Source organism: Branchiostoma floridae, chromosome 5 (genome assembly GCF_000003815.2).
Source record: "Branchiostoma floridae strain S238N-H82 chromosome 5, Bfl_VNyyK, whole genome shotgun sequence".
In the NCBI taxonomy this organism is placed as follows: Eukaryota; Metazoa; Chordata; class Leptocardii; order Amphioxiformes; family Branchiostomatidae; genus Branchiostoma; species Branchiostoma floridae.
The window spans coordinates 3,008,792-3,036,184 of NC_049983.1; the positions used below are offsets into that span (position 1 = coordinate 3,008,792).

Genomic DNA, 27,393 nt, shown 5'->3' on the forward strand with positions numbered 1-27,393 from the left:
TATCACTTTTCGGCCAGGCGGCAGTCTGGTAGAGACTAGGGTATCCGAGCAGCTAGCAGAGAGAAAAAAGATCATCTGTCGGCCTCGCCGGAAAGCCATCTTAGTCACGTTTGTCATCCAGTAGGATAATGCCGGGTAAAACTTGGAACAGGAAACTCTCTATGTAGACTAAACAGACGATTTTGAGGTCGGGAAGTGACGTTATCGTGTCCCATTATTGCAACCAAGTGTGCAATGTACTTTTTCCAGTTCTTCTAACTTACTACAATATACGCTAAAGAACGCTTGTAGATAGATGTGCGAAAGTTGGGTGTGAGTGACGTGTCGTTCAGTGTAATATAACCAGCTGCTGCCGCGCCGCGTGCCTGCGAAGCTGGTGTGTTACGCCGAAGGGCGAAAATGCCGGCTATATAGATACAGATACAGATATAATAATAATAATCTTTATTGCATGTTCATATGCCCGTCACGGGGCTAAATGCACAAATGACCACAAGTCGTCTAATTGGTGAAAAGGAATAAAAAAACTAAGCTTATACAGTGAGTAGTTTCAGCCAGACTAATGGAAAATGATCTTAAGTATCACGTGTCTCCATAGGACACATCACGATACTGTCGTTATAACAGTACAGTAGTATAGAAAAATAGAAAGATAGTAGGAAAATATCTATGATAATTTTTTGCGGAGCGTGTGCTGAACATTTATTTTTGTTGTTTGTTTTGTTTTCAAATACGGGTAAAGAATGATTGAAAAACATTTATTAGTCAGCTGTCGAAATGACATGGTTTCCTATTATATCTCTTCATAACATTTATACAGTGTAGATATTTCAGATTAATGTTAAATTCTGGGGTGGAAGACTTACATTTCATCACCGTAATGTTTAGATTTATAACTAAAGGTTACCATTTACAATGAGTTGTATGTTATTGTTAGTTTTAGTACCGTCCTGTTCCTTTTGTTGCACTCGAAAATACTAAAATTTGCCTTTATTGTCCTTTGCATATCAATTCATAATCTACAGTAATAGGATATGAAACCTGCTCTCCCGTAACAGGATCTCTTCATTGTCACTGACGTAAAATAACGGATGTTATCTAAAACGTCTGACTGTTTCCAAAATCCTATCAAGTTGCTTGAGTAATTACTATTTGGCGTGAACTTGAAACTGTTATTTTGATTAGGCCGCAGCAAGTAAATTTCATGGATGACATCCCCGCGCTCATTGATTTTTGCCTGATTTCAGAAAAAAAACAAGATTTTTTTTTCTTCTTCTGAGATGGTCAACATGACAAGAAAGTACCAAAATGGGAAAGCATGTTGTGTTGGAGCCTAATGATTGTACTTGTAGGAGTGACATTAGCCAGGTAGCCATGATTGTAGTTATAGAAGTGAAACTAGCTGGATAGTTGGAAAAGTGGCACTATATGGAAGTCATAAGTTAAGTTGCCAACTTGGTAAGTGACTAGCTCACTTCTTTAATACAGGAATGAATGATTTGTCGTCAGTACTACCATGTTTTGTCACTTCAACTCTTCTTAAATCATTTATGGTGTCTTTTTTGAAAATTTAGCCATCTTGTTTTTTTTTACCCACCTTTTTTTCGCCCTATCTCACTATTTTTGCAGTCTGCAGAGGATGTCATCCATAAAATTTACTTGCTGTGGCCTTACTGTTATTCTAGTAAGTATATCTCATACTGACATGTTTTAACGGATATCAGATATGATTAAGGAAGCTTTAAGGTTACGTACATGTACATATTATACAGTAAATAGATTTCCCTCAAGTTTCCTGTGGTTTCTACAATGTTATATAAGTCTAGATGTACATCGTCATATATCGTGTCACACGTTCTTCCTTTCGAAACTAACGTTACCTTAATTTGTATGCCTGTTAATTTTGTCTTTCAAGTAGCGTAAGAAATGTGTACTCTCCAAGCAGAGGTTATGTTCCGGCTGTTTTTTAACATTTTTAGTCGTTTTGCCTAGGTTGGACACAGCAAAAAAAATACTAAATAGAAAGCCCATTAAAAACGACTAAAAACGTTAACAAAAAAACAGCCGGAGCCTAACCTCTGCTTGGAGAGTAGGAAATGTGCTATCTTTGCATTAACGTTCTATGTTTATTTTAAGTACTGTGCCTGAGCGCATGGATTCACCAATTTTCCTGATGTCATTTCATCATAGACACCATGACAATTTTTGTTCATGTATCTGTACTCCCCACGGAAGCCTTTCATGTTGACCTGGTTACGTAATAATGACAGACATGTACAGATGTGATATGACGTCACAACCGGAATGTCAAGGTCATTCCCCGCCGGATGTGCCCCTGTCGTTACGTCATGTTGCTGACTGTCCCAGGTGTTTTTGTTGTCACCTGTTAAAAGCGGATATCTCACTGAAACTTAGTATGACACGTTGGCGGCGTCGCTGCGGCCGAGCGATTTGACAGAGCGCTTAACGAATTTGAGAATGAGAATTAGAATGATTTATTTGTTAAACTTCGCAGCCTATTGGCTGAATTGTGTGTTATATTATAAGTATATATATATATCACAGTACAGTACAAGCACACTTAAAATCAATCTTTAAACAGACAAATGAAATATGCATAGGCGCCTAAAAGACTCAAAACAGCATGAAGAACGTTCTACGCTAAAAGAAATTCAAAGGGATCACATTTGTTCAGATGTCCAGACCACGGACACTTGTTCAAATTCATTGACAAAATTTAATCTTTTTAGGTTCCGTGTATTTTGTTGTCTTTTTAGTCATACTTGCAACGTTAGGTTTCGCATGATATTTCCATTATTAAGTCAAAGATAGCACACTATAGTACCATAGTCCAGTGAGATACCCCGTAAGGTGTGGCAGGATGTTCAGGTGGTCGCGACGGGAAGGAAGCACGTGCGACACGATATTATGACGACGTACCTGTCCTGTATGATAGTGTAGAAACCACAGGAAGCTTGATCAATTGTTTTAAAAAACAGGGTCTTTGTGGATATCAAGTTGACAGACAGTGCAATGCATAAGTTTTTTTCAAACCACCGTCCGTCGACTTGATATTTCGAAATACTAACTTTCTAAAAACACCGTATATATAGGTTACCCCGCGGATAAAAGTAAACTAGTGTTACGCCACCTTCTTCACTTTCTCAGTAGTGTCCTTTTCCGATCAACCCCTAAACTAGAGAAGAAATTAAGAAAACGATAGGACTACACATCCAGCAGACATGCAACTAAATATCAACTTCACATTTGCGAGGAGATGAAATGTTTCGCGAAGGAAAACTTGTCGCATTATCCATTAGAAGTCAAAGCCATATTGTTTTAGTTTTATAGTTGAGACAATGTATATAACGTTACGTCGTACAACGCCTTTTTTAGTAAGAGTTATAGGGATTGTCATATCCTGTATCTTGTGTGTATATACTTTGGGAAAGGGAATGCCTGGGGAATTCAGGATGTCCTGTACAGCCTGCGGCAAATCATCGCAGCGATCAATGAGTAACTCTCGGTACAGTACTACACAGAAAGGATAGCCGTGCAACAACGCCGCCTGGCGTGCAAAACCTCCAGGCAAACTAAACTAATAAAGTTTCGTGTTTCGCGCGCGGTTACATTATGTTTGCGCCTGTACAGTTAAATAACTGTTGAGTTCATTGACCTTGCTTTGTGTGGACACAGGTCACGTTCAAGTTCTTGCCAAATGAATAGCGACAGGGAGGTCGGTTTTAACTTAAAGCAAAACTCGCCCCCACACATCCGTTTTAACGGTGTGTTGCTAGGACCTTGGCGAGTGCTCCACTCTGTCCTTCGGTTGTACCGTCGGCAAGCGTTTAAAGATAAAACCTGTCATCGGTAGGACTCAACATCTGCATTCCTTCTCTTCAATTTCACACAGAACACATCACCGACAAGTTCCGATTCTTCCGCTGTCGGCGCGGAATGTCTAGAAGAAATATCTTGCGCCGTAAGGATCTTTTTAGACGGTCTTGAGAAACATACAACGTTAGCCTTCGGGCTGGCGAAACTTGCAGACGTGCAAGAATGTTGAACCTGACAAATCTTATTTTACGCGCCGAAGGAGGCCCAGCTGGGTCCTTCAAGTTCTCGGTCTAGGGTCCTTTAAGAAACGGTTAAGCCGGACAAAACCGGACATATGACTCAAAGCGTCCAACTTTCAGAGACTGTTATAGATAAGGCGCACATGGTCTTCTTAGCTTGTCCCTAGCCCTGAATAAACGACTACATTGTTGATATGCTAAAGAAAAGTGTGTATAAATTTTTCCCCGCTTCTTTCAGTGTCGTGTTACTTCTCATTAAGATTTTAGTGTAGCGTCTTGTAAATGAGATAAAACTTAAGAACTTGGTTGATTCAAGGAGGTTTAATGAATCTCCTTGGTTGCTGGTTGATTACAAGAACTCCCCAAGACGTGCAATGAATTGCGATCTAAGGATTACTCCACTATGGGTGTACACAGGGGTTATTTTTAAATCAACCGTAGTGACACTAAGCAAGAAAAAAATTCAAAAGTTTACAAAAGTACCAGAATCTTCCAGAGGGTTAGGAGGCAACAGTCATGTTCCTAAACCAGTGAGGAGCATAGTTTCGGAGTTACAAATATTCGCGCGCCCCCGGACTTACGGAGGAGGAGGGCTCGCGACAGCCACTACCCGTCAGCTGACGTGTTTTGGGTGGGTGATGTCCATAACGGGGCATGATTAACGTAACAAGACCCTGGTACCGTGCCAAAAATGGTGGCATCCATGGTTGTTTTTGGAGATCGGATGCCCCTTCTAGCTAATCTGAGTGTTGACGACAAGTGCGTCGAGGCCTCCGACCGACCAATCCGGTTCTCCCAGTGCCAGCAACACTGCGCGCCATTTGCTCGACGTCAGCCCGAAGATTAATAAATTTGAATAGGTTCATAGGCAAGAAGATTCCTGAAATCACTTCAGCAGCAGACGCCGGCCAAGCCGTGTCCGCTCTTCGCTACAGAGAGAACGAGAGCCACAGAGAGAGAGAGAGGGATACACTTTTCCAAAAGTGCCGTGTACCCCTACGACGAAGTCCAGACAGATACAAGACCCACCGCGTTGCCTTTACAAGTCCAGTACCACCACACCCCCTGGTGCTACGACTCATCTGTGTCTCGGAGTTCATCATATCCCTTCCAGCTGTGAAATCATTACCGAAGCGACTACTGGGATAGTAGACAAGCATCCTGTTGGTCTGGGATTCGAGCGCAACAAGTTTTTTTCTTTCCTGTGGATTCAAGCGTTCCCCCCCTCTACCGGAAGTTTGCCCGGTCCTATTGATTTGTGCTGTAGACAATATAAACGTGTGGCCCCGGATCTACCACCATGCATACTAACGAGCGCAACCCCGCCGACGGACCGGAGGAAGAAGACATGCCGGCCACCGAGCGAGATCTCGCCGAGGACGCGCCATGGAAGCGCATCCAGAAGAACACCTTCACCCGATGGTGCAACGAGCACCTCAAGAAGGCCAACAAGAACATCAACGATCTCGAGACGGATTTGAGCGACGGCTTACGACTGATCGCGCTCATCGAGGTTTTGTCGCACAAGAGAATTCCACGCTACAACAAGAGGCCCACCTTTCGGGCCATGAAACTAGAGAACGTCTCGGCGGCACTGCAGTTTCTAGAAGACGAACACATCAAAATTGTCAATATCGGTAAGTGTGTGGAGTTTGTTTTCTTAAGGTGGACATCATTCTTAAGGGGGTAAATCGTCCGAGAAGGCTGGTTTACGGGTGGGTGGGTAACGTGTCAAGTCGGGTGTGTGTGGCGGCCATGGCTGTTGGTGTCACCGCCGACAACACACGGCCGTCCCCCGGCTAAATGTACCCCGTACACGTGTTTCTTAGCCTTGATTATCGCCTGAGTAGCTTTCTTAGCAAAACATCTTCTCTCCATGACAGTCTTGTCATGCTGTATCCCGATCTTCTTAAAGGATTTGACATGTTGTTGGAGTGGAACCGAGCGAGACGTCATAATTTGGGTGGGGAGGGGCGTTCCCATATATAATTTCCTCCGGCCAAAAAAACACACACCCAACATTAAAATTTGTCCATGTAGGACAAGCATACCGCATGGCAAATACCGGATAGGTCACTTTATTTCAACCTTAAAGTTCTACACAATTGGTAGACAGAGTTAAGGGGGGGGGGGTATAGTCTGGATACAGGATATAGACACCCCTCTCCAAGCAGAGGTTGGTTGGAAAGTTTGCCCCACTTTCTGTCCGGTGGCCCTATTTGAGCCCCTTTTGAGGTTGCGGCATGTGCGAGAGGTTGGTAGGGCCCCGGCTGACATGAAACGGAAAATATGATATCACAATCTTTCTTCGCACCTCTGCTTGGAGAGAGAATCAGACACATGGTACCATTGCACTGTTTGTCAGAGGTGGTGACCTCGACGTTCAGGAATCCCGCGAAGTTTCGGAGGTAGGAAGTGTTAGGGACGTGTCAGGATCTCCCCGTATAATCCGTCTGGACACCAGCGTTCTGTCCAGGGCTCCCAGACGGGCACTTGAAGTAAAGTTTGCTCGCTGTTTGTTCTCAGCGGTAACTAGCACAAACACTCGTGTTAGGCCAGGTAAATACACATGAGAGACCCTACCAGGAATAATACCAAGCAGTACATAATGTTCCTAGGCTTGCTCAGACAGAGGTGTACTACTAGATCTTGCACTTAACTCATCCCTGGATGACACCAATTTTTCTTTAAGTAAATGTTAAAATGGCCTGTTCATTTTCGGTTTACATTCATATGCACCCCGGCGTGATTTCAGACACAGATTGTAACCTAAACCCAAACAGGTGAGACCAGGCCTTCTTTCCCGCCCAAACCCTTTCAAGTAGGGGGTCGATCCAAACAAAGGGTTCACCGTTAGCTAACCCACTTTTCATCTACTTAATCAAACAATGCGACATTTTTATCTCGTAATAGTTCATATTGTCCACGGATCTGAAAATTGTACGACAGCTTGCATGTCTGTGGCCGTAGGCAAAGGAGGGTGTTAGAAAAAAATGTCGGTGACCGCCACTGTAGCAAGTTTGTTTACACAATCGATTGGCGAGAGGGACACAGGGACTTGGGAAAAACCTTCGCATAGCAGACATTCTTTCTCGGACGCGCAATGTTAGCTCACAATAGGCTGACAATTGGCTAGGTGAGGGGGCATAGGACATACGTAACATGTGCTGAGATTTACATTTTCTACCTTTTACTTCATAGGACGAATATGTCCCATATAGGTACTTGTAGGGTCGTAGTTTTGTCTCCCTTTACCTTAATGACGTCACACAGGAAAGGGGACTCCGAACAGGTATGCCACCATGCCCAAATAAAGTAAAAAAGCAAAGGGAAGTGACATCATTGACGCAAAACAACACAACAAGTCCGCCAGCTGACAGCGCACTGTTTAGCTATTTGTGCGGGGGCACACACACCACTTGTAGAGCATGACCTGTCATTTGAATGGACTAGAAAATTTTATGCATGCTTCTAGCTAAACCCCTGCTTCCTTAGCTTTGGTAGTGTTTTTATGCTGATGTCATACATTCCCAGGCCTTATCTGTGTCCTAATCCACGGTTCATCAGTCCTTTCTTCATTCCGCCAAACCCATATCTTCTGATCTAACCAGAGAAACGCAGACTTGTCCGGAGGGTATGTTTACCTCCAGTGAAAGTGTGTTTTGGAATCCCAAAGACAGCAGCAAATAAAGGACCAGATAAGATCCCCCCAAAGTTTTTGTATGGAGTGTTTTATTTGGCCAGGCAAATGTTTGCCCCCCTTTTTGAGAGTGTGCAAAGGCATGGAGGGGTGTTGCGGTTTCACTGGTGGTGTTTTTTCTAGAGTCTATGGCCCCAGGCTGTACAGGAAACTTGTCGGATGTGTAGATGGGAGCAGGATGGGAGGTTGAGTGTCCAAAATGTCATCATTTCCTTTCGGAAGTTACTGATATGCTTGTTGCCCCCCTCCCCACATAGGTAAAGCATACCGCCTTGCTTGTAGTGAAACTGGGAGTATGAGTTTATGGCACGTATGTTTGTTTTAGAAACCTGTTGGCACATTTTGTAATAACCTACTGGCAGAGTATTCCCATATGGTATGATAATTGTACCATGTTGTCTGTGGTAAAATCATGGTAATTATTCAATGGGAGTGTCCTATGGGATATAGCTCTTGTACAAATACATCTTGGTTTCACAGTTCACTGTATAGGGGCAAGCTGGCAAAACAAATAATAATCGTTTGACAAGTTGTACGCAAATGACAATATGGTTGTTTTGAATAATGATTTAGGACTGAAGTTATAACACATAATTAAGAGTTGGGTCTATATAATTCCATTTTTAACTGGGGTACAACTCAGTCCAAAATGAAGGAAAACTATACGGGGAAAACTGTTTTCATTCTTTTGAACTTTCAAAATACTGTAAATGCATTCAATTTCGCAGTTTTCGTAGTGGTTTTAAGTTTGCGGTAGCACCATGCACTGTAGTGCCTTATTGCCATGGAAAAATATTTGCGGTAATTTTAAGTTCGCGGTGAAGCGGCCACCGCAAAAAAGACGAACCGCAAAAGTCTCTGCATTTACAGTACATGCAAAGACAGGGAAAGGAGTTGTCAAGCTATGGATGACAGGTTAATTAGCTCTATGTATACAATGTGTCTAATTCGAGCCTGGCGTGGTCTCAGACGACTTGCTTGTGTTTACAAACTCTCGAAAAAGGTGTGCTAACAGAAGCTGTGTGTGTTTGTGGTTGTTTGTACACACAATCATACCAGAGAAAATCATCTGGCCATCGACCTGTCCTCACCTCCTGATGACATGGTACAGGCCGGGCCCTGTCCAGACACAGATGACAGGTCAGGGGGGAATAGTCCACATTCTTCTTGTGTTGGGGGAATATCAGATGTACAGGGAGGGAGGGGGCAACCCTACTGATAAATAGGTATATATGGTCAGGGCAGCACCCTCTAATTATGTGGGACAGCATATTTCCGCGATTAAAGTACTCGTTTTAAAAAACTTTTTAAAAATTATGAAAACGTTTCAAAATGTACAGGTGCTGCGAGTCATTAAAACTCGTCTGGGAGCGGTTTTTATTTGAGGTTATTGCACAGATAAATTTGAAAAGGACCTCAAATACTTTTGCCAAATTGGGGGGGGGGGGGTGTATTTGAATTGGGGTGCATACTTTTATCAATAAAATACGGCAGTCTCTTCCAGACTTCCCCAGTTTTCAGGAGAATTGAAAAATGTTAACAATGATCTGCCAGACAGGGGAGTGAGGAGTTTTGGAGTTTTATTCCAGGCCATAGATGTTCATTTCACTACAGTACCGATTTCTCCAGCAACATACGAATCTGGTACTACATACTATCATCAGTCAGTGGGCACATTTCTAGGTCATCCCTTTAAAAAAAGTCATTTTCGCAGACATACTTTTCTGTTGGGTAATTTCTACATGTAGTCATAAATGCTGGCTATGTTCTAATTCCAGACAGCTGTTGATAACACTGCAGCTGAGCCCCTATTGGATCCTATTACCAAATTTAACAGTGTATATTTTCCACCCCTTGACAGCCTCTATAATGGAGTCTCTTGGGAGGGATACTTATCCTTGCGATTTTCTGCCTAAAATGAGCCCAAATATTTGCACAGTTGGATAGGATACCATGACAATCCCATTGCTGTAAATAGCAATTGTATATTCTAATTCATTGCATACATGGTAGATTAGGGAATGGCTGTACAATGTATTTTGGAATAGAACTTGTAGAAAAGTTGTAACATAGCTTTCATAATCTGAGTCTTGGTCAGAATAATGAAATTTCTAGAAAAAAAAATATAGAGTAGAAATACTAGAATTAGTCGTTATTTTCTCTCTTCATTTTTTGGACCAATTCAACATCCACAGACTTTATTTTGGACTGGTGCCCTAGACTTAATCCTTTAGCACACAGTTGTTGTCTAAAAATACCACGGTTGCTCTTTGCGAGCTCTTGTTGTTATTTGTTCTTCTCTGGACAAAGATAGCTTGTCCTAGCACTGAAAGTAGTTTGCTAGAGGTACCCCGCTGTTTTGGACTGTGGCATGTTTTGGACCTTAGGCCACAGCAAGTAAATTTTATGGATGACATCCGCGCGCTCATTAATTTTCGCCCGATTTCAGAAAAAAAAACAAGAATTTTTTTCTTCTTCAGGGAAGGCCGGATAGACGAAAATGGGTAAAGGTTGTGTTGTAACCTAATCATTGAATGTAGAATTGACACTAGAGACTCTGTAGCATTGACTTTAGTTGCAGAGGTGCAACTTGATAGATAACTTTGTAAAAGTGGCACAACTATGGAAGCTATGAGTGAAGTTGCCAACATGGTTAATGATACCAGTCTACCACACTAGTGTCACTTTAGCTGCACTGGTGCACTTCTTAAGTACAGGAATGAATGCCTTGTTGACTGCGATGCCATATTTTGCCATATTTTGTCACTTCAACTGAAGTTCAAGTCTTGTTACAACGTCTATTTTGAAAATTTGCCATCTTGTTTTTTTTACCCATCTTGTTTTTTTTTCGCCCTATCTCATTATTTTTGCTGTGGCCTTAGATGGCATGCAATTTTCATGTTAATTGTCTGGAGCTAAGGACAGGAATGAATGAATAATTATTCTGTAGTACTACTTGTTGAGAGCAAAAATTAGGGTCAAAACTAGTATCGCAAAGTAGACTGTTAATTTTTGTACATTTTATACAGTTGAATATCTTCCTTTTATTCGGTTACACAACCCAAAGCATTACAATACAAACATTAAAAAATACACCAAACAAATAACAAATAGCACACATTTTTAAACAACAAAAATCGATTAAACAACATAAAGTTTTCAATCATTATGGTGTTTCTTTTGTCTTCAGTCCCAAAGTACTCTTTTATTTCGAAATGGCAAAAAACGCAACCTCGCTGCAAATATACATTATCCAGTTCAGAGTTGCACTTACGTTCAACCCAGGTTTATTGCGTAAGTGGGTGCATTTTTGCCGTGTGCAAGCCGTAATGGCCCAGTAAATTGTCTAGGCTGGCCCCTTTGAATAGCGGGAGACCAAAATAGGGCCGTTGCATTTAGATCTACCATCAATACTGGGCTTTCTGGCAATGATTCAGACTCGCCTTTCCACCAGTAAAGTATCCAAGATAGAGATAACTGTTACAGCAAACAACGTTGGCCGTAAGTTTGATCTAATTGGGACCAAACTTCGGTGTCTCATTATCGCAGCCGACCTCAACGCGGCCTCAGCGATGCCTCGTCGTCTCTGGGTCATTGGCAGGGACGTAAATTTCCGCTCCCCTCAAAGTGGTGCCCCGAACTTGAACCCCTTAGGAACTGGCAGCTTTTACTGCTCCAGAAAACAGTTTCTGTAATTCCTGATTTTTGTCAATGTGCTTTCATAGATTTCACAGTGACGACTGTAACGTGAAATTACCATTACCGATAACAAATAATTCGTCTTGGTGACGACAACAAATGATTTGTTTACTGTGAACACTTCGTTCCAAGAACAAGTTAAATTTTCTCAAACCGTGAAAGTTTGGTTACCGAGAAGACAAAGTGAATTACAGTATACGTTTTTGCCCCCCTCCCCACAAGTATGAATATATCATGCGGCCTCGGGTCAATGAAAAGACAAAAATAGACGACGAAGGTGCGTATGCCAGCCGTAGGGGCAGACAATATCATTCTTATAGATCGTTCTGTCTGTGCATTCCACTTCTGAGACTCAGAGCAATATTTACTACTGGCACAAATTGACTGTTGGGTACCTGTAGTCAGCATTCCTCTGTTACTCAAGTCACAAGTGTGTATACCTGTTACATTTGTAACAAATATGAAGCTGGTGTCATTTATAAATTTTAACACAGACAGGGCTTTAGGCATTTAGCCCCAGTAAATTGTAGTGCTACATTTAGAGAGAGAGAGAGAGATAAATTGCTTCTTCTGAAGTAGTGTTTAGTCATAGTTTGATGCAACAAAATGCTTTCTGTATGTTAGATTATAAATCAAACATTTATATGATACTGTACCCTTTATGAACCAAATTTGTGAGGTCCTTACATCATAACCTGTGAAGTATATATATTATAACATCATTTGGTCTCATTTTCATGCTAGTAATATCAGTTAGAATAAAATAGGGGCTCAAAATAATATTCAAGGAGAATACAAGAAGGCAATTACGCAAAATTTTGTCGTCTTGCTACGAGGTGTTGGTCTATGATCATGGGAAATCATAATTGGCTGTTTATGCCTTATCAAAATTGCAGACCCAATATTTCTATAGCCCCAGTGAGTGCACTAGCCCCCAAGGCTAGGCTGTAGCCTAATAGTTAGCAGAAGGGAATGTAACATGTCTGACTATAGTTGTGCCCCCCCCCCCCTAGGATTACTGCAAAAACAAAGTCTTTCATAGCTGTCATAGTTATGATAAATGATTTACCTTTCAAAAGACCCCCGGGGAACATAGTGGACAACTGGTAACAGTTTGTTTGGGGTTTTCCTTTTAATAGAACAAGCTGGTTGTATGATATGTGTTTTCCCTTAAGACTAATTACTAACTGGTTTTCAAAATTTCATGTTTTTTCTTAACCCCTATCATGTTTTATTCATGATTCATGGAAGAATGAATAGTTTTTTTTTCAGGGATAGAAACACGTTACTGGTTAGCATGACTGGAGGGATTCTGTAGTATCCTTTAGTGATGTATTACAACAACATCTACCCAAGGCCAAAATTAATAATTCAGTGAACGATAGAGGAACTTGATCATGCAAGGGAAAGTTTCCTATTTTTCTGAGTACTGGATATCGGCTCTGAACCCAAAGGCCTATTTTCGCAAGCTTAAGCCTGACTAAATCTGGCTTATAGCAGCCCACCCAACATCTGGCCAGCTTGTGCAGCCCCGGACAGCAGAGTTTGTGAACGACTAGATTTTCTATATCATAGTTTTGCTGGCCTGCCTAGGACTTGGAGTTGGTATACATATGTGGGGTCTGGCATGTCAAGCATTCCAGGGTCATCTCCAAGCAGATGTAGGGTTGGCGTCATTTTTCTCTGTTAATTTTTTATTCAAAATTGCATTTTTCTCTCTTTGTGTTGGAATGCAGTCTGAGACAAACACATAAAAAATGTCTGTAAAAACATCTTAAGTTTATATCTGCTTCAGTGCTTGTAAAACACTCAGACCCATTGGACTGGTCAGTTGGTGGCACTTGAATAATCTCCAAGCAGATCCACTTTGGCGTAAAAAGTATCAAACCCACTGTCTGACTCCCTTTGGCCGGCTATACTCCTTGGCTAGCTTTGATACTATCTTATGGCACCGTAGGATCTGCTTGGAGATTAGCACTTGAATCCCACTGTTAAAACAGGGTGGTCATATTATATTTGAGCAGTTGGGCTGGTTTTTAGTTTGAGTATGGAGTGTATTTGTTTCTTTCTGTACTTTCTTGTGGAGGTGTTTTACGGCCAGTTGGGTAACTGTAAAAACCGTGCACACCCCCCAAAATTTACAAAGCACACCCGTATATGCTCAAATTCAAAAGAATCCTCAGGAGTCATGACTGCTATAGTTAAGAGCTGTCCAAAGAGCTGTCCACATGTGGTGCTGATTGGGCCCTGCCTGCAGCACTGTGACCTCTGTGTGACCAGCTGTCACAGGAGGGGGGAGGGGGGCATCATTCTTACAAGGTCAGGGAGGGGGAGTGGCACAACAGGCACAAAGGTTAATCCTCACCCATGGGTCTGCTTGTTGTGGGGGAAAAAACTTGGATCATTACGGGAACTCACAGTCACAGAAACTTCAGGTTGTTTTACTCAATACATTTGGATGTCCTTCTAGTTCTACTTCAACTTCACTGTATCAAATGACTTTCGGTTGGGATGTCCCTGTAGCTCAACTGGTAGCAGCCTAGATGCTATGACAGTTGAGTTCCAAATTCCAATTACTGTAGTTGGTGATTGGGTAGTCTGTGTAACATAAATTCTGCTGTCCCTGTTGAGGACGGGCTGCTATAAGCGAGATTTAATCAGGCTAGTGATTGGGAGAGCCAATTTAAATTCTGGGTAGGGGCTGCACCCATCTGCACCCCTCTTGGTTGGGGGTCCTCGGTTTGTGGAGGCTTCTCATGCAAGTTGAAGGGCAAGGGCTTGTAACCATGCAACCCCTCCCTGTAAAAAAATACTCTTCCACAGAAACAGCATGGAAACTTGCTATGACAGTACAAGGTGAACAATAACACAACAACATACTTTCTGCTATGTTCTTGTTCGGATATCTGTTGAGTGATTCTCAGAGGTTTAGAGGAGTAGTGTGTATTTCTGTATTGTATTTCTGCCATGGTAAATGAATGTCCTTTGGTGCTGTCTCAAGTCTGTTTGGTATTATAGGATCCTACCAGAGAAATCCAAATTTCACACTGTAATGGATTAGAGCTAGTCTATGTAACACAAACTCTGCTGTCCTGGACTGTAACTGGCCCTAGCTTCCCCTAGGCCAGCGGATGTTGGGCGGGCTGCTATAAGCGAGATTAAATCACGCTAGATTAGAGCAGTTTATGCTACAGAGCTGACCCCAGTTATGGTACAGAGCAGTGAACACTTATAGAAATCCTCATTGGCGATAATTTTAAAATTAGCAAGTTCAGGGTGTCATAATCTCATCCGTGAACATTCCAGGTCATAAGAACTCATCCCACACAGCAGCCCGCTATCTCAAGTGTCCAAAAGTCTAATATTTAAACTTTCTGACCGGTGCAACTATTCCTGCGGTCAAACCTTGCCGCCATCTTGCTTTGAATGACGTCATTTTTGGGACTCGGCACTTCAAATTAGGGGTCAGTACAGGCCGAAAAGATGGACCAAAACCTAGTTTTTTTGCCTAATCTGAACATCTGCAACCTACACTGTCTCACCAATATGAAATGTACTTACATTTTCCTGCTAAAAGTCGAAAATAGGCTAAAATACTGTATGGACTCGTTTTGGGCCTTCTGCGCCTGCGTCAATTAGGGTCATTGCCCTACAGGGTCAGTGGCCTTGAGTGCCCTACTTTGCAAGACAGGGAAAAGAAAACAAAAAATGCATCTTCTGACCTGATAATTCAAAGAACTGAGAAATACGGTATGCAGATGACGGCATGGGTACGTTTAATTTACACGGCATGGGTACGTGAAAATGACGCCTGGCCACACTGTTCTTTCTCATAGGAGTTAGGACTCTGAGTCTGTTGTCCTTATCAGCTCAGTTTCTCAAGAAGGTCTCTTTCAACTGATCTGACCCCTGACAAGGTTGAGGGCATGTCACTTGAACTTTGACCTCTATGTTATGTGTCTCTCTGACATCAATATTGCTTAGTCAACATAGGTCATATGTCTGTAGTTTTCAAATCAAGGTTGCCTGGCATTTGTCAGTCTGTTTTCGAAAGATTTATTCAGGCCATTTTTACAGCTTTATTCCAAAAGGGGATGTTTTAGTTCAGTTATTAATGGTGTATGGAGTAATGTAAATGTATCCAACGTAAATGTATCCAACTATGAATATATCTATCTCTATAGGGCATATTAGGACACTAAGAGGTCTATTTACTAAAAGCACATATGCATTGTAATGATATGTATTATTGTAACATATGTCGAATTGAAGGGTGACGTATTGATATTGATTTTTTGGAAGTGGGCATAATAAAAGAAGTTGGGCCAGATGGGGAACAATTACTAACGTTATATAATTATACACATGTATATACAACTACGCCTTCAAAGTTGCATTTATGTTTTGGAACTGGTACACTGAGAAAACATATGACTTGCCTTATTACACGAAAGACCCTCGCCCATATAACATCACAACAATGGTATGACATGGCCCACCTGAATATACAAGCTGGTAAGACCTGTTTGTCACACATCTGAGGTCACCTGGCTCTACTCCTTAAGGGCAGGTATGTGTTCCTTACACCCAGCTGAACACAAGCTTGTTAGAGGCACGCCATGTTGTTTTTATGCATTTCGGTACCTTGGCCTTCTAGATCTGTTAGCTCAACAAAATGCCAGTACCTAGGCTTGGTTGGTTGGCCTAGTTGATCAAGTTGATGAGTTAGCCGGTTATATAGTTAACATTTTACACTTGCTCTCCAAGGCAAGTGCAGCCTTCATACACAAGTATCACTATTTTGGTCAATTTCTACTGTTTTCAATTCGACACATAGGTTTGATACATGTAAAGACCAAATATGTATCATAAACGGACAAGACAGTGAGTTAAAAGATGGCTAATAGTTCTGTCAACAAGACGACAAGTAAAATTGCACACTTTAAAAACAATCCTGTCCAACATGGCAATGACATACATTGTACAGTCGCTGTCACACATTTGCATCTCCTTTTACGACATCTTTCAAACAGTTCAAAAAACCTGGGTGAGAACTGGGAAACGTGTAGCGAAATTGTTTGCATTGAAGCATAAATATGCAGCCAAAATTTATGGCCTGGTTTTCCCCAAAAGGAAGACATTCTGTGGGAAGGACAAAGTGTTGTCTGGGAGGTTGAGTTATCGACACGGCGGTCGCGTACGATTTATACGCGGCCCGTCGAGCTTTGTCATCGCTGCCGGTAAAAGTAGGCAGTACAAGTAAATGTTTACGCTTTGTCACAACACCATTTCCAAAGTGTTTTAATTTACTGAGGGAGTGGATAGCATACAGCTTGAAGGGGGAGGGGGGCAGTATGTAATACTGACAGACAAGGTTGCTGACAATGCCCTGAACTGTTTATTTGTAGGTCAAGTGAAATGGATTTGAAAACAACAATTTTCCTTGTGATATACATGTAGCTTGAAAATGTCGGACCCAAAAATTGTGAAAGATGCCATTTTAATAGTACTGGCTATAAGTTTTGTTTTGAATATTTTATGAAGATAATAACAAGGATGGGTGACCTTTTGTTGTGTGGAGGTGACAGACTGTAATACAGTGCCACGGAATTGCTTTTGTTTGTTAATCGGCTGGCTTCATAATTTCATGTATGCTTGCTTTGAGGCAACAGAGTTTAACTGAAATATGTCAAGTACTGTATTGTGATTTCACCTTTATCCGCAGGGTAACCTATATCCATTAATTTTTTTAACAACAGGTTATTTAGGAATATCAAGTTGATGGACGCAGGTTTCAAATTGCAATTTGCAACATTTTCAGAATATTTCAGTCTGAAAGCACTATCGCTCGACTTTATAATGATCCATAAATACTGCTTTTTTAAACAACAGAAATAGGTTACCCCACGGATTAAAGTTAACTAGTCAACATATATTCATCTATAACCTTAATCAGTTTAAATGCTTAAAATATTGGAAAGAACACATTGCCTTATATGCAGTGACTATGGAGGCCTCATAGTTACAGGTAAAAGAATTTCAATACTCACTCACTCACTCACTCTCTCACTCACTCACTCACTCACTCACTCACTCACTCACTCACTCACTCACTCACTCTCTCACTCACTCACTCACTCACTCACTCACTCACTCTCTCACTCACTCACTCACTCACTCACTCACTCACTCACTCACTCACTCACTCACTCACTCACTCACTCACTCACTCACTCACTATCCATTGTTTGATCAATACAAAGGCAGCTATTCAACTTCAGTACTCAGCAAAGATATCAACACTATCTTCACTCTTAATTGGTTGTAGAGGCACTCTGTCCATCAACAAAAACAGCAGTCTGTCAGTCAACAAACCCATCTTTGTTTCCAGGTGTCTCTTGGAGTCTCATCACGTTTCAAACGACACCCATCCCCGCAACACAGGTGGACATACCTGCGGCTCGCAAAGTTTACGTTAACGAACACTTAAGAGAAGATACTCTGCATAATGGTGTTTACTTGTTTTGAGTATGGCATACTGTTGGAGATTAAGTTGGCTCTGTAGAGACAACTGTGAGGGAAAGATGTTGATGCATGAGTGAGGAGCAGGGTTCTAGCTAATGCATTTTAGCATAATGGGCCACTACACTTTAATCTGATACTATCACGCTAAAATGAGGACCTCTACGCTAATTTTCAACTAGCACAGTCATACTTCTCTATCATTTACTTATCAAAAACTGTCTAATCAAATATGAAAAATGATGATATGCCACTCCAAACTGACCAAGAATTTCTTCAAATTACATGTTACAGTAGGTCCCCTCACGGATACCCTTATCATGCCAACTTTTTGTTCAACATTTTAAAAATCTTACCATGGAAGGGCCAAGACCCCCCCCCCCCCTTCTACACCATCCCCCTAATTGGTTGTTCACTACCTTGCCGTTACCACTTCGCTAGAATAAAATCCTGGCTAGAACCATGCTAGAACCCTCTGAAGGGTGGGCATGAGGTATGCCAGCCAGATGGGGCCTTCCCTGTGTTTGTGTTGAAAGATGGTGTGTTTGTGAAGGGGTAGCCTGGATTCCATACCCCAACCTCAAGATATATCTTTCGTGTTGGGGTCTGGCAACATGGCTGTAGAAAGGTTCTCGAAGGCCCGTTGATCAGTGGGAGGAGAACCTAGGATTGATGACCACTCTCACCACAGGTAGCCAGCTACAACACACCACAGTTGGTCAGCAGGCTATCACAGTAGCGAATCAGCTACGTTATGGATTCAAAAAGTACAGTTGGGGGTCTTTAACCAATCATGGCAGGGGTGTAATTACCTCCTGCTGATCCTGTGTTGTTCTATTGGTGGGGTTTTTTGCCCACTATAAGGTGCAAAATTGAGAAGAGTTCCTATCCCATCCGCCCAGACCCCTGCACGATAGATACTTGAGATCGGGCTGGGGTTTGGTAACCAGGCTAGTGAAGGGGGTGTGCTATCCAGGTCATGTCAGATGGGCTGTTCCTGTCAACACTTCAGGGTGGGAAGACTGCATCTTGAAGGCATATAGCCTTCTTCTTCCTTCATATAACTGTCTTTGAAATTCAGACTAAAGAAATGAAATTTGCCTTAGGATCCCCTAGAACTGAGTTCTGATTATTATCCTTGCTAAATCCTCTCTCTTTCAAAAAAAAAAAAAAAAAAGAAATCCCAAATTTCGAAGTCAGAAGACATATAGCCTTCTTCTTTTAACAGTTCTTCCTTCATTTTGCTGTCTATGAATTTAAAGAAATGAACTATGCAAAGGATTCCAAGAACTGAACTCTGCTTGCCCTGGCTTCTTTCCCTCTTTGAGTCTTTCTAAAGAGAAATGCAAAGATTTTCAAAATCAAACAATATCTAAAGTCAAGCCTATACAAGTGACCACCTGTGCATAAGGGCCACATGGCCACCTTTTTGGTGGTCCCTTTGATAGATTTTCCCATTGACATAGTCATTAAGATTCTTTTCTATCATGGCCACCTGTCCACATAAATGTAGACTAGACTTTATTGGTTCCTTGATTGGTTAACGTCTTGGTCAGTTATGCGTTCTGTCCAGACATTGCCTTGGCCTACTTAGATATCAGAATCTCCCTGGCAAGGTTGAGGGCCATGAAATCTTTCAAGTTACATTCTGTAACAAGTATTTGGAAACCTTGAGACGTTCATTGATATTTGAAGGTGCGGCTTTATTCCAAAGAAATGAAGAAATGAAAAAAAAAAAGATTGGGTTCACATCTGAACTCCTTTGTTGCTAACAAGTTAATAGATTATTGTTTTATGTGTACATCAAATATTCCAATTATTCCCAGTGTTTTATCTTTCATCATTGTATTCTTCTATATTTTTTTTCAATACATCCATTCAAATTACTCACAGTCACAGAGAGAAGAAGGAATACCCGGCCTCAGGAGTTCACATTAAATAGAGAACGGGTTGAAAAGGGTTGACCTAGATACAGGGGTAGAAATACAATGGCAATGACAACACTGATATTTATCACAATAACAGCTATTATAACTGTCAACAGCTGAAGAAAGTTGCAGTAAAGGTTGGCTCACAAAACAAGGGACAGAATGTGGGACAGAGGGTGGCTAAAAATAACACCAGTGGTTAGGGGTCATTGATTATTTCAAATACTGTTGATGCAAGGGGTCTGTTATGCTGATATCCTTTGTATTCTTTTATGATATATTCCCTGCTGGTACTAGTGGTAGGGGAATACATATTGTTGTTGCAATTGTGTTCTCTTTCTTCTTCTGTCATTAGCCAATCAGGCGAGCTTATGTTAGATATTAGCTGTTATTGTAAATATGATTATTACTATGTGACTGGAGGGTAACCTCCAACAGAGTCTTGTAATCACTTTGTGCGTTGAGTGTTCGCACCTATATCTCTATGTTCCGTATGCCGCAATCGCATGTGGATTGGCATGTCGTCTATACTCCGTTGGGAAATGATGCACATTATTTTTTTTTTCACCGTAGCTATTTTATTATGGATGTAATAATTTTTTTTCTTTGATTTTTCTACACACAATACTGTACCTACCTGGCAAGCCTAATGGTATAGTATTGTGTGGGAGTAGTTTGACAAAAGGCTATGGGGAAAACATTCTTAATTTCATGAAAATGTTGCCTTTCTAGTTTTAAAATGATTTTTTTTTAAATTAAAGAAAACCATTATAATGGACAATACATGTAGATATAATAATCTCAAGCTGGTATTCTTTACCATGTAAGTATGTTGGTTAGGGTTATCAAATTGTCCCACACAACTGTGCCAAAAGTGGATATACAATTCAATTTGTTCAAGTCCCACTGGCCAAAAATCACCAAAGTATCAATAATCTAACATTCTTTGGCTAACTCAGTTATAAAAGTTGGCACAGTTAGACCTACTATTGCATTATTTGGCATTGCCAGCAAGTTGTCTGCACATACATTGTACCAGTAAGACAATGCAATTTATAAGGCCATAAGAAGTAAAATTCTACATTTTTCCAATATCTCAAGTAGCATAAGGAATATCAAAATTCATGTAATAATGGAAATTTTGATATTGGCCAAAAGCTGCTGTCCTCATTCAGCAGGACTGTTTCCATAAAATCTAGATGTATGATATGATATATTTTCTTGTAAAGTAAATATAGGATAGCTTAGAGCAAGGAGGTTGAAAGAGGGAACCTCCTTGCTTAGAGTTACCAAGATGACCCCCACTCCTCCCAGAAGTTATTATTTTTTTTCAATAATACAAACTCTGCAGGAAAGGTAGACCAATTAATGTCAAATCATCCTTTGATTTTTGTTTCTGTTATTACTGTGAGCAAAGAAATTATAATTTGTATTATCTAGGTCAGCTATCTACATGGAGAGTAATCACTGAACAGACCAACTGGCCTACTTTCTGACCACTCTAGATCTTTTTATCTTTGCCAGAATGGCTAAGGTTATGTTTTAGGCTTGTGAGTCTGTGTGTGTGTCTGTGTGTGTGTGTGTTAACAGCATAACTCGAGAAGCCTTTGATGTATCCCGATTATATTTGGTAGGTGGGTAGGGGTCGGGAAAACGAAGGTCAAGTTTGATAATGGGCCCCCTAGCGGCTTGCTAAGGTACTGCAGCAGAACCTCAATTTTTGATATCTCCTGTTCTGGACATGCTGTGATCATGATTTTCGAGTGGTAGATAGCCCTCGAGGCAGAGAGTAAGTGCTGGGAGTTTGGGCCCCCTAGCAGCTTTTTTGGAACTGCAGGCGCCGGTTTCCTTTTAAACTTTGGACGAGAATAACTCTACAACGTGTTGACGAATCGTCATGATTTTTGGTATGTTTTTTGTTGCATTTCCTGAGATCCAACTTTACACTGAGTTCCACTGCTGAAAGTGGTAACAGTAACACAGTGGAGTGCTCACAGTGAAATTAAAACCCATGAAAAATTTCTTTTGTAAAGGTTTATACTATTATTATAGCACTGTATCGTAATGTTTGCAGTTGAAAATTTCAAATTCTATGGCAAATTTCTTTGAATAAGTGGCTGAGCAAATAAAGCTGTCTGAGAGTGGCCCTATCTGGCTTAAGTCAATATCTATACAGGTGTGGTGATAAGTGATTGCGAAGGGAATCAATAAAATAACTTAACCCTCTCACCCATGTCTGATATCGGACAAAACACAGAACGCACACGAACCAATGGTTTGAGTAATGCTAGTTCACCTTTATCTGTGGGATAACCTATATTCGTTACGTTGTTCTAAAACCAGGGGGTATTTAGGGAAGGTATATCAAGTGGATGGACAGTGGTTTGAAAGTGCAATATCTTTAAAATACAGCTTGTTTACCAATTCAAAACCACTGTCCATCGCATTGACATCCCCAAATATCCAGTTTTTTAAAACAACATAAAGGTTACCCCGCGGATAAAGGTGAACTAGCATTACATAGGAAATTTTATAGCCTTTACCAGACATGGACCCTTCTAAAAGAATTTCTTTTGGGGAAAATGACTTGCAATCGTTTAATATTGTGTATACTGGAGTTGTAAGTCCCATAAATGTAGCGTGTCCCTGTGATGCAAGTGGTAACGCAGCCACGCATGGTACGGTGAAGGTACGTTGGCAACCCCAATGTACAACGATGGTACCACAGTCCAGTGAGACACTGTAGACATGATCAGCCTCCTAACAAAAGATGTGTTAAATCATCTCCAAGCAGACGTAAGGAGGGATGCCCCAATTTTCTAACACAGAATCCTTATCCATATTGGATGAAGCCAGAGAACAGAATAATTGGCCATCCTATAACATCTGCTTGGAGATACATGTAGGTCAAACATCTGTCTGTAATATCTAGGCATTACTGTTTGTTATTCTTTTATCAAGACCTTTAAGGAACTTACATGTAAACTGTAATATAAGGAGTCCCAGACTCTGGGATAATCCTTATCTTTGATTCTCAAGACTTTTGTTGTGTCTTCTGTCTGAGAAAACCTACCCTTATTGAATCTCAGGGGTTACCCAGCATGGGGCACACAGAAAGGCTTGCCAAAAATGCAGACCCTCCCACTCTGACTCACAGGATTTTGCGGGGAGGGCACCATGTTTCTAGTCAGTGACCGTCCTTCCGTCCTTTGTCGGAATTTTGTTGCTGGGGACGGACAAAAATTTTGCCCATTCCGTCTTCTATGATGGACAAAAATTGGCATGTTAAGATATCAAAACAGATACCATAGAACCAAGCAGGGTCTACCAGCAAACTTTGCCCCTCAAAATGCAGGAAATAGCATTTTAGAGGGTCCAGATTACTAAATTTTCTTTGGTAAATTGGTAGTTTGGAAGCATGCCCCTGGACCCCCTAGGATTGTTGCGTTTTTGGCGCAAGAGAGGATTTTCAAATTTTCAAAATCCAGGGGACAAAGATCGAAGAAAAATTTTAGGCTGGCTAGAAGACTGGAGGGCACTATCAATAAACACAGGATATTGCTTAATCGCCAACCTTATAATCATAATCTAGACAAGGGATCGCCAAATGGCATCATTAGTAGCCTGCACAACCAGTGCTAAGCTGGGGCATCCCTGTTTTTAACTGTTCTCAATGGGAAAGAGATTGCAGACATTAGTTCGAGATTGCGTGTCTGATAAGCCATAAAGAGCCCTGAGCACTAGCAAGCCACATACAGTAACTAACAGATGGATACATATGGGGAATACACAGTCTGCTGGGCCCTGCTAATCAATACCCGCACTTGAAAGGCAGACCTTTGAGCCTCCTTGTGTACTTTCCAGTTCCTCCTTCCTTTTGGGATGATATGTGAGAAACTACAGGCATGTTTGCTGTTTCTTGTCGAATGTATTAAAAAATGCCTGTTTTTCTGGCTCTTTTTTACTTGAGCGGCAGACCATAATTTGAGCCTCCGTGTGTACTTTCCAGGTCCTCCTTCCTTTCGGAATGATACATGAGAGAGTACAGGCATGTTTGCTGTTTCTTGTTGGAGGTATCAAAAAATGCGAAGCCTGTTTTCTTGCTCTTTTTTACTTGAACGGCAGACCTTTGAGCCTCCTTGTGTACTTTCCAGGTCCTCCTTCCTTTCGGGATGATATGTGAGAAAGTAAGGGCATGTTTGCAGTTTCTCAGAGCTAAAAATGTGACTGTTGTTTTTGTAGCTCTTTTTTACTTGTAAGGTTGATCTTTGAGCCTCCGTGTGTATACGTACTTTCCAGTTCCTCCTTCCTTTCGAGGTGATATGTGAGAAAGTAAGGGCATGTTTGCAGTTTCTCAGAGCTAAAAATGTGACGGTTGTTTTTGTAGCTCTTTTTTATTTGAAAGGTAGATCTTTGAGCCTCCGTGTGTATACGTACTTTCCAGTTCCTCCTTCCTTTCGAGGTGATATGTGAGAAAGTAAGGGCATGTTTGCAGTTTCTCAGAGCTAAAAATGTGACGGTTGTTATTGTAGCTCTTTTTTACTTGAAAGGTAGATCTTTGAGCCTCCGTGTGTATACGTACTTTCCAGTTTCTCCTTCCTTTAGGGATGATATGTGAGAAAGTACAGAGGCATGTTTGCAGTTTCTCGGAGCTAAAAATGTGACGGTTGTTTTTTGTAGCTCTTTTTTACTTGAAAGGTAGATCTTTGAGCCTCCGTGTGTATACGTACTTTCCAGTTTCTCCTTCCTTTAGGGATGATATGTGAGAAAGTACAGAGGCATGTTTGCAGTTTCTCGGAGCTAAAAATGTGACTATTGTTTTTGTAGCTCTTTTTTACTTGAAAGGTAGATCTTTGAGCCTCCGTGTGTAAACGTACTTTCCAGTTTCTCCTTCCTTTAGGGATGATATGTGAGAAAGTACAGAGGCATGTTTGCTGTTTCTCAGAGCTAAAAATGTGACGGTTGTTTTTGTAGCTCTTTTTTACTTGAAAGGTAGATCTTTGAGCCTCCGTGTGTATACGTACTTTTCAGTTTCTCCTTCCTAAGTTTAGGGATGATATGTGAGAAAGTACAGAGGCATGTTTGCCATTTCTCAGAGCTAAAATTGTGACGGTTGTTTTTGTAGCTCTTTTTTACTTGAAAGGTAGATCTTTGAGCCTCCGTGTGTATACGTACTTTCCAGTTTCTCCTTCCTAAGTTTAGGGATGATATGTGAGAAAGTACAGAGGCATGTTTGCAGTTTCTCGGAGCTAAAAATGTGACGGCTGTTTTTCTGGCCCTCTCATACATGAAAGGCAGATCTCTAAGTCTGCAATTTTCCCTGTGTACATTTGAGTCCTCCTTTTACTTTCAAGATGGTCTTTGAAAACATGATGAAGTCTTTTCTGTGTTCCTTAGAGCTTAGAATGTTTTTCATCTCTCCTCTGATACTCTGTTCACCTTTATCCGTGAGGTAACCTATATCCGTAGGACGGTGTCCAAAATGTTACAATTTCAAATCACTGTTTGTCAAATAGCAATGATAAATACCCTGGTTTTAAGAACAACAGATATAGGTTACCCTGTGGATAAAGGTGAACTAGTGTTACATTTGTACCTGAAAACTAAAATGTATCAATTGATACTGATACCACTGCTTTTTCTGGACTAAGTTCTCTTTTTCTTTCTTGGTGATCTTTGAAAAAAATGCAGAAGTCTTTTGCTGTTCCTCAAAGATAGTAATTAAAATGCTAGAGCCCAATGTTTGAATGTTTTCTGGCTGCCCTGTTAGAATAGAAAGGTCACACAGGTCACGCCCCATTGCTCTGATTGGTTAATCTCCCCAGGGAAGCACCACTCAACAAAAAGCTGCTTGGATCCCATGGAACTCACTTGTAGAATGAATGATGTGCATGTTCTTTGTTATGTTGAGATAACCTTGATACAATACATCATGGTGATATCCCATTCATCTTGTAGTCCTAACCCTATTGAGACAATTTTAGGGTTGTTGTCATATTGCATGGATTTGGATTTTCGATTTTTGTTGTCTTTTTAAAATTATCATTGTACAAACTCTTTGCAGGAATTGTTTTGATCCATTTTTTTGTTGATAAGGCCACACCGATTTAATTTCTTGGTTCACGGATTCGCTCGCTCCTATTTTTTGGGAAAAAAAAATAAAAATAAAAATTACCACTCAGCAAATTTTCACCATTAATGAAACCATTCACCAACTTTCTGGTGTAGCAAATTGGCCTTTATATTATAAGCTCCTTAAAGTGTGGGTACAGGTGCTGTCACTGTACAAAAATAGTGTTTTTGTACTTTTTTCAAGCTGAAAACTTTTTTTCTTTATGTTTTGGATTAGCCGTTACCTTTACCCCAACCATTTTACAATTTTTATTTTTATTTTTATTTCGCCCTCTCGCTCCATATTTTTTATGAAAAAATCTGTGAACCAAGAAATTAAATTGGTGTGGCCTAATGGCAAGGAAATTACAGATTTGTAACATGATCCATAACATTCATTTTATTTAAAATGTGTGGATTAATATTTAGAATATGAATTTTTTGTATCCTTTGCTTGAATGATTTAAGCAAATGTTATCAAAATGTTCTCCAGAAGAAATGAATCTGTGAGATTTAGATATAAAGAAAATGTTTTAAAACAGATGTGCATTGTGCATCTGCTTAAAATGAAAATAGCCACCAGTATCCAAAAAGCTCAGTGCTGGATCTCTGTGTGAATGGGAGGGGGACACAGTAAGGTGTTAATCAGGTTTTTTCCTAGATTGATAATCACAATGAAGAGGAGGGCTTGAGCTCTTCACACTCCCTTTTGTCATGTCTAAACACTTCCCATTGTCAATGAGCCATGTGCAAAGTGGGCCATTACATGCATCGTTAAGATTGTCAGTTGACAGGGAGGTGTGAAGTGCCTCTCTCAGTCAGTCACTCTTCCTTAGTCCAATTTTGGACAAGGGCTCTGTGATTCATGTACACCGTGTAGTAAAAGTTGCTACAAATCCTGGTGCATGGGTAGATAGACAGATTGTCAAGTTGACAGAGATATGAACTACTGAAGTACTTATTCTCAAAGCAGAAGTTGAGTCGCAGAGATAGTACAAGTAGTCGGGATTTGAAGCATTAAGCCAGTAAAAATCCCGACCACTAGACTAAGTACTATCTCCGAGACCCAACCTCTGCTTGGAGAATTATGAAGTACATCTCAATCCTCTATCATTAGGCTTTCCCTATAGTGTGTGTATGTGACTTCTACTTGTTTTCTTGATCAAGTTATTAACATAATTATACCATTAGGCGTGCCCTGTACCTTGCCAGTTAACATATTTGCATCATACATCTAGTATGCTAACCAGTTCTCTGGCTGTTGACAGACCAAGGAGAAATTCTGTCGCAAGAAGAAAAATTCATGGAGGGAAGGGTCTTGTAGATAACCTTGGTTCTGTTTTAGTGTTTACTGAGT

General features: G+C 40.9%; 1 protein-coding gene across 1 annotated transcript in view; it reads left to right on the forward strand.

Annotated features, from left to right (window-relative positions):
• Positions 1-4,821: 4,821 nt before the first annotated feature.
• The window catches only part of LOC118416663 (filamin-C-like), a 109,545-nt gene continuing 86,973 nt past the window's right edge, over positions 4,822-27,393 (forward strand). Inside the window, exon 1 of the mRNA XM_035821839.1 lies at positions 4,822-5,713. Within this exon, the coding sequence (XP_035677732.1) occupies positions 5,377-5,713 (337 nt within the window). The 5' untranslated portion in view covers positions 4,822-5,376. The remainder of the gene's footprint in view (positions 5,714-27,393) is intronic.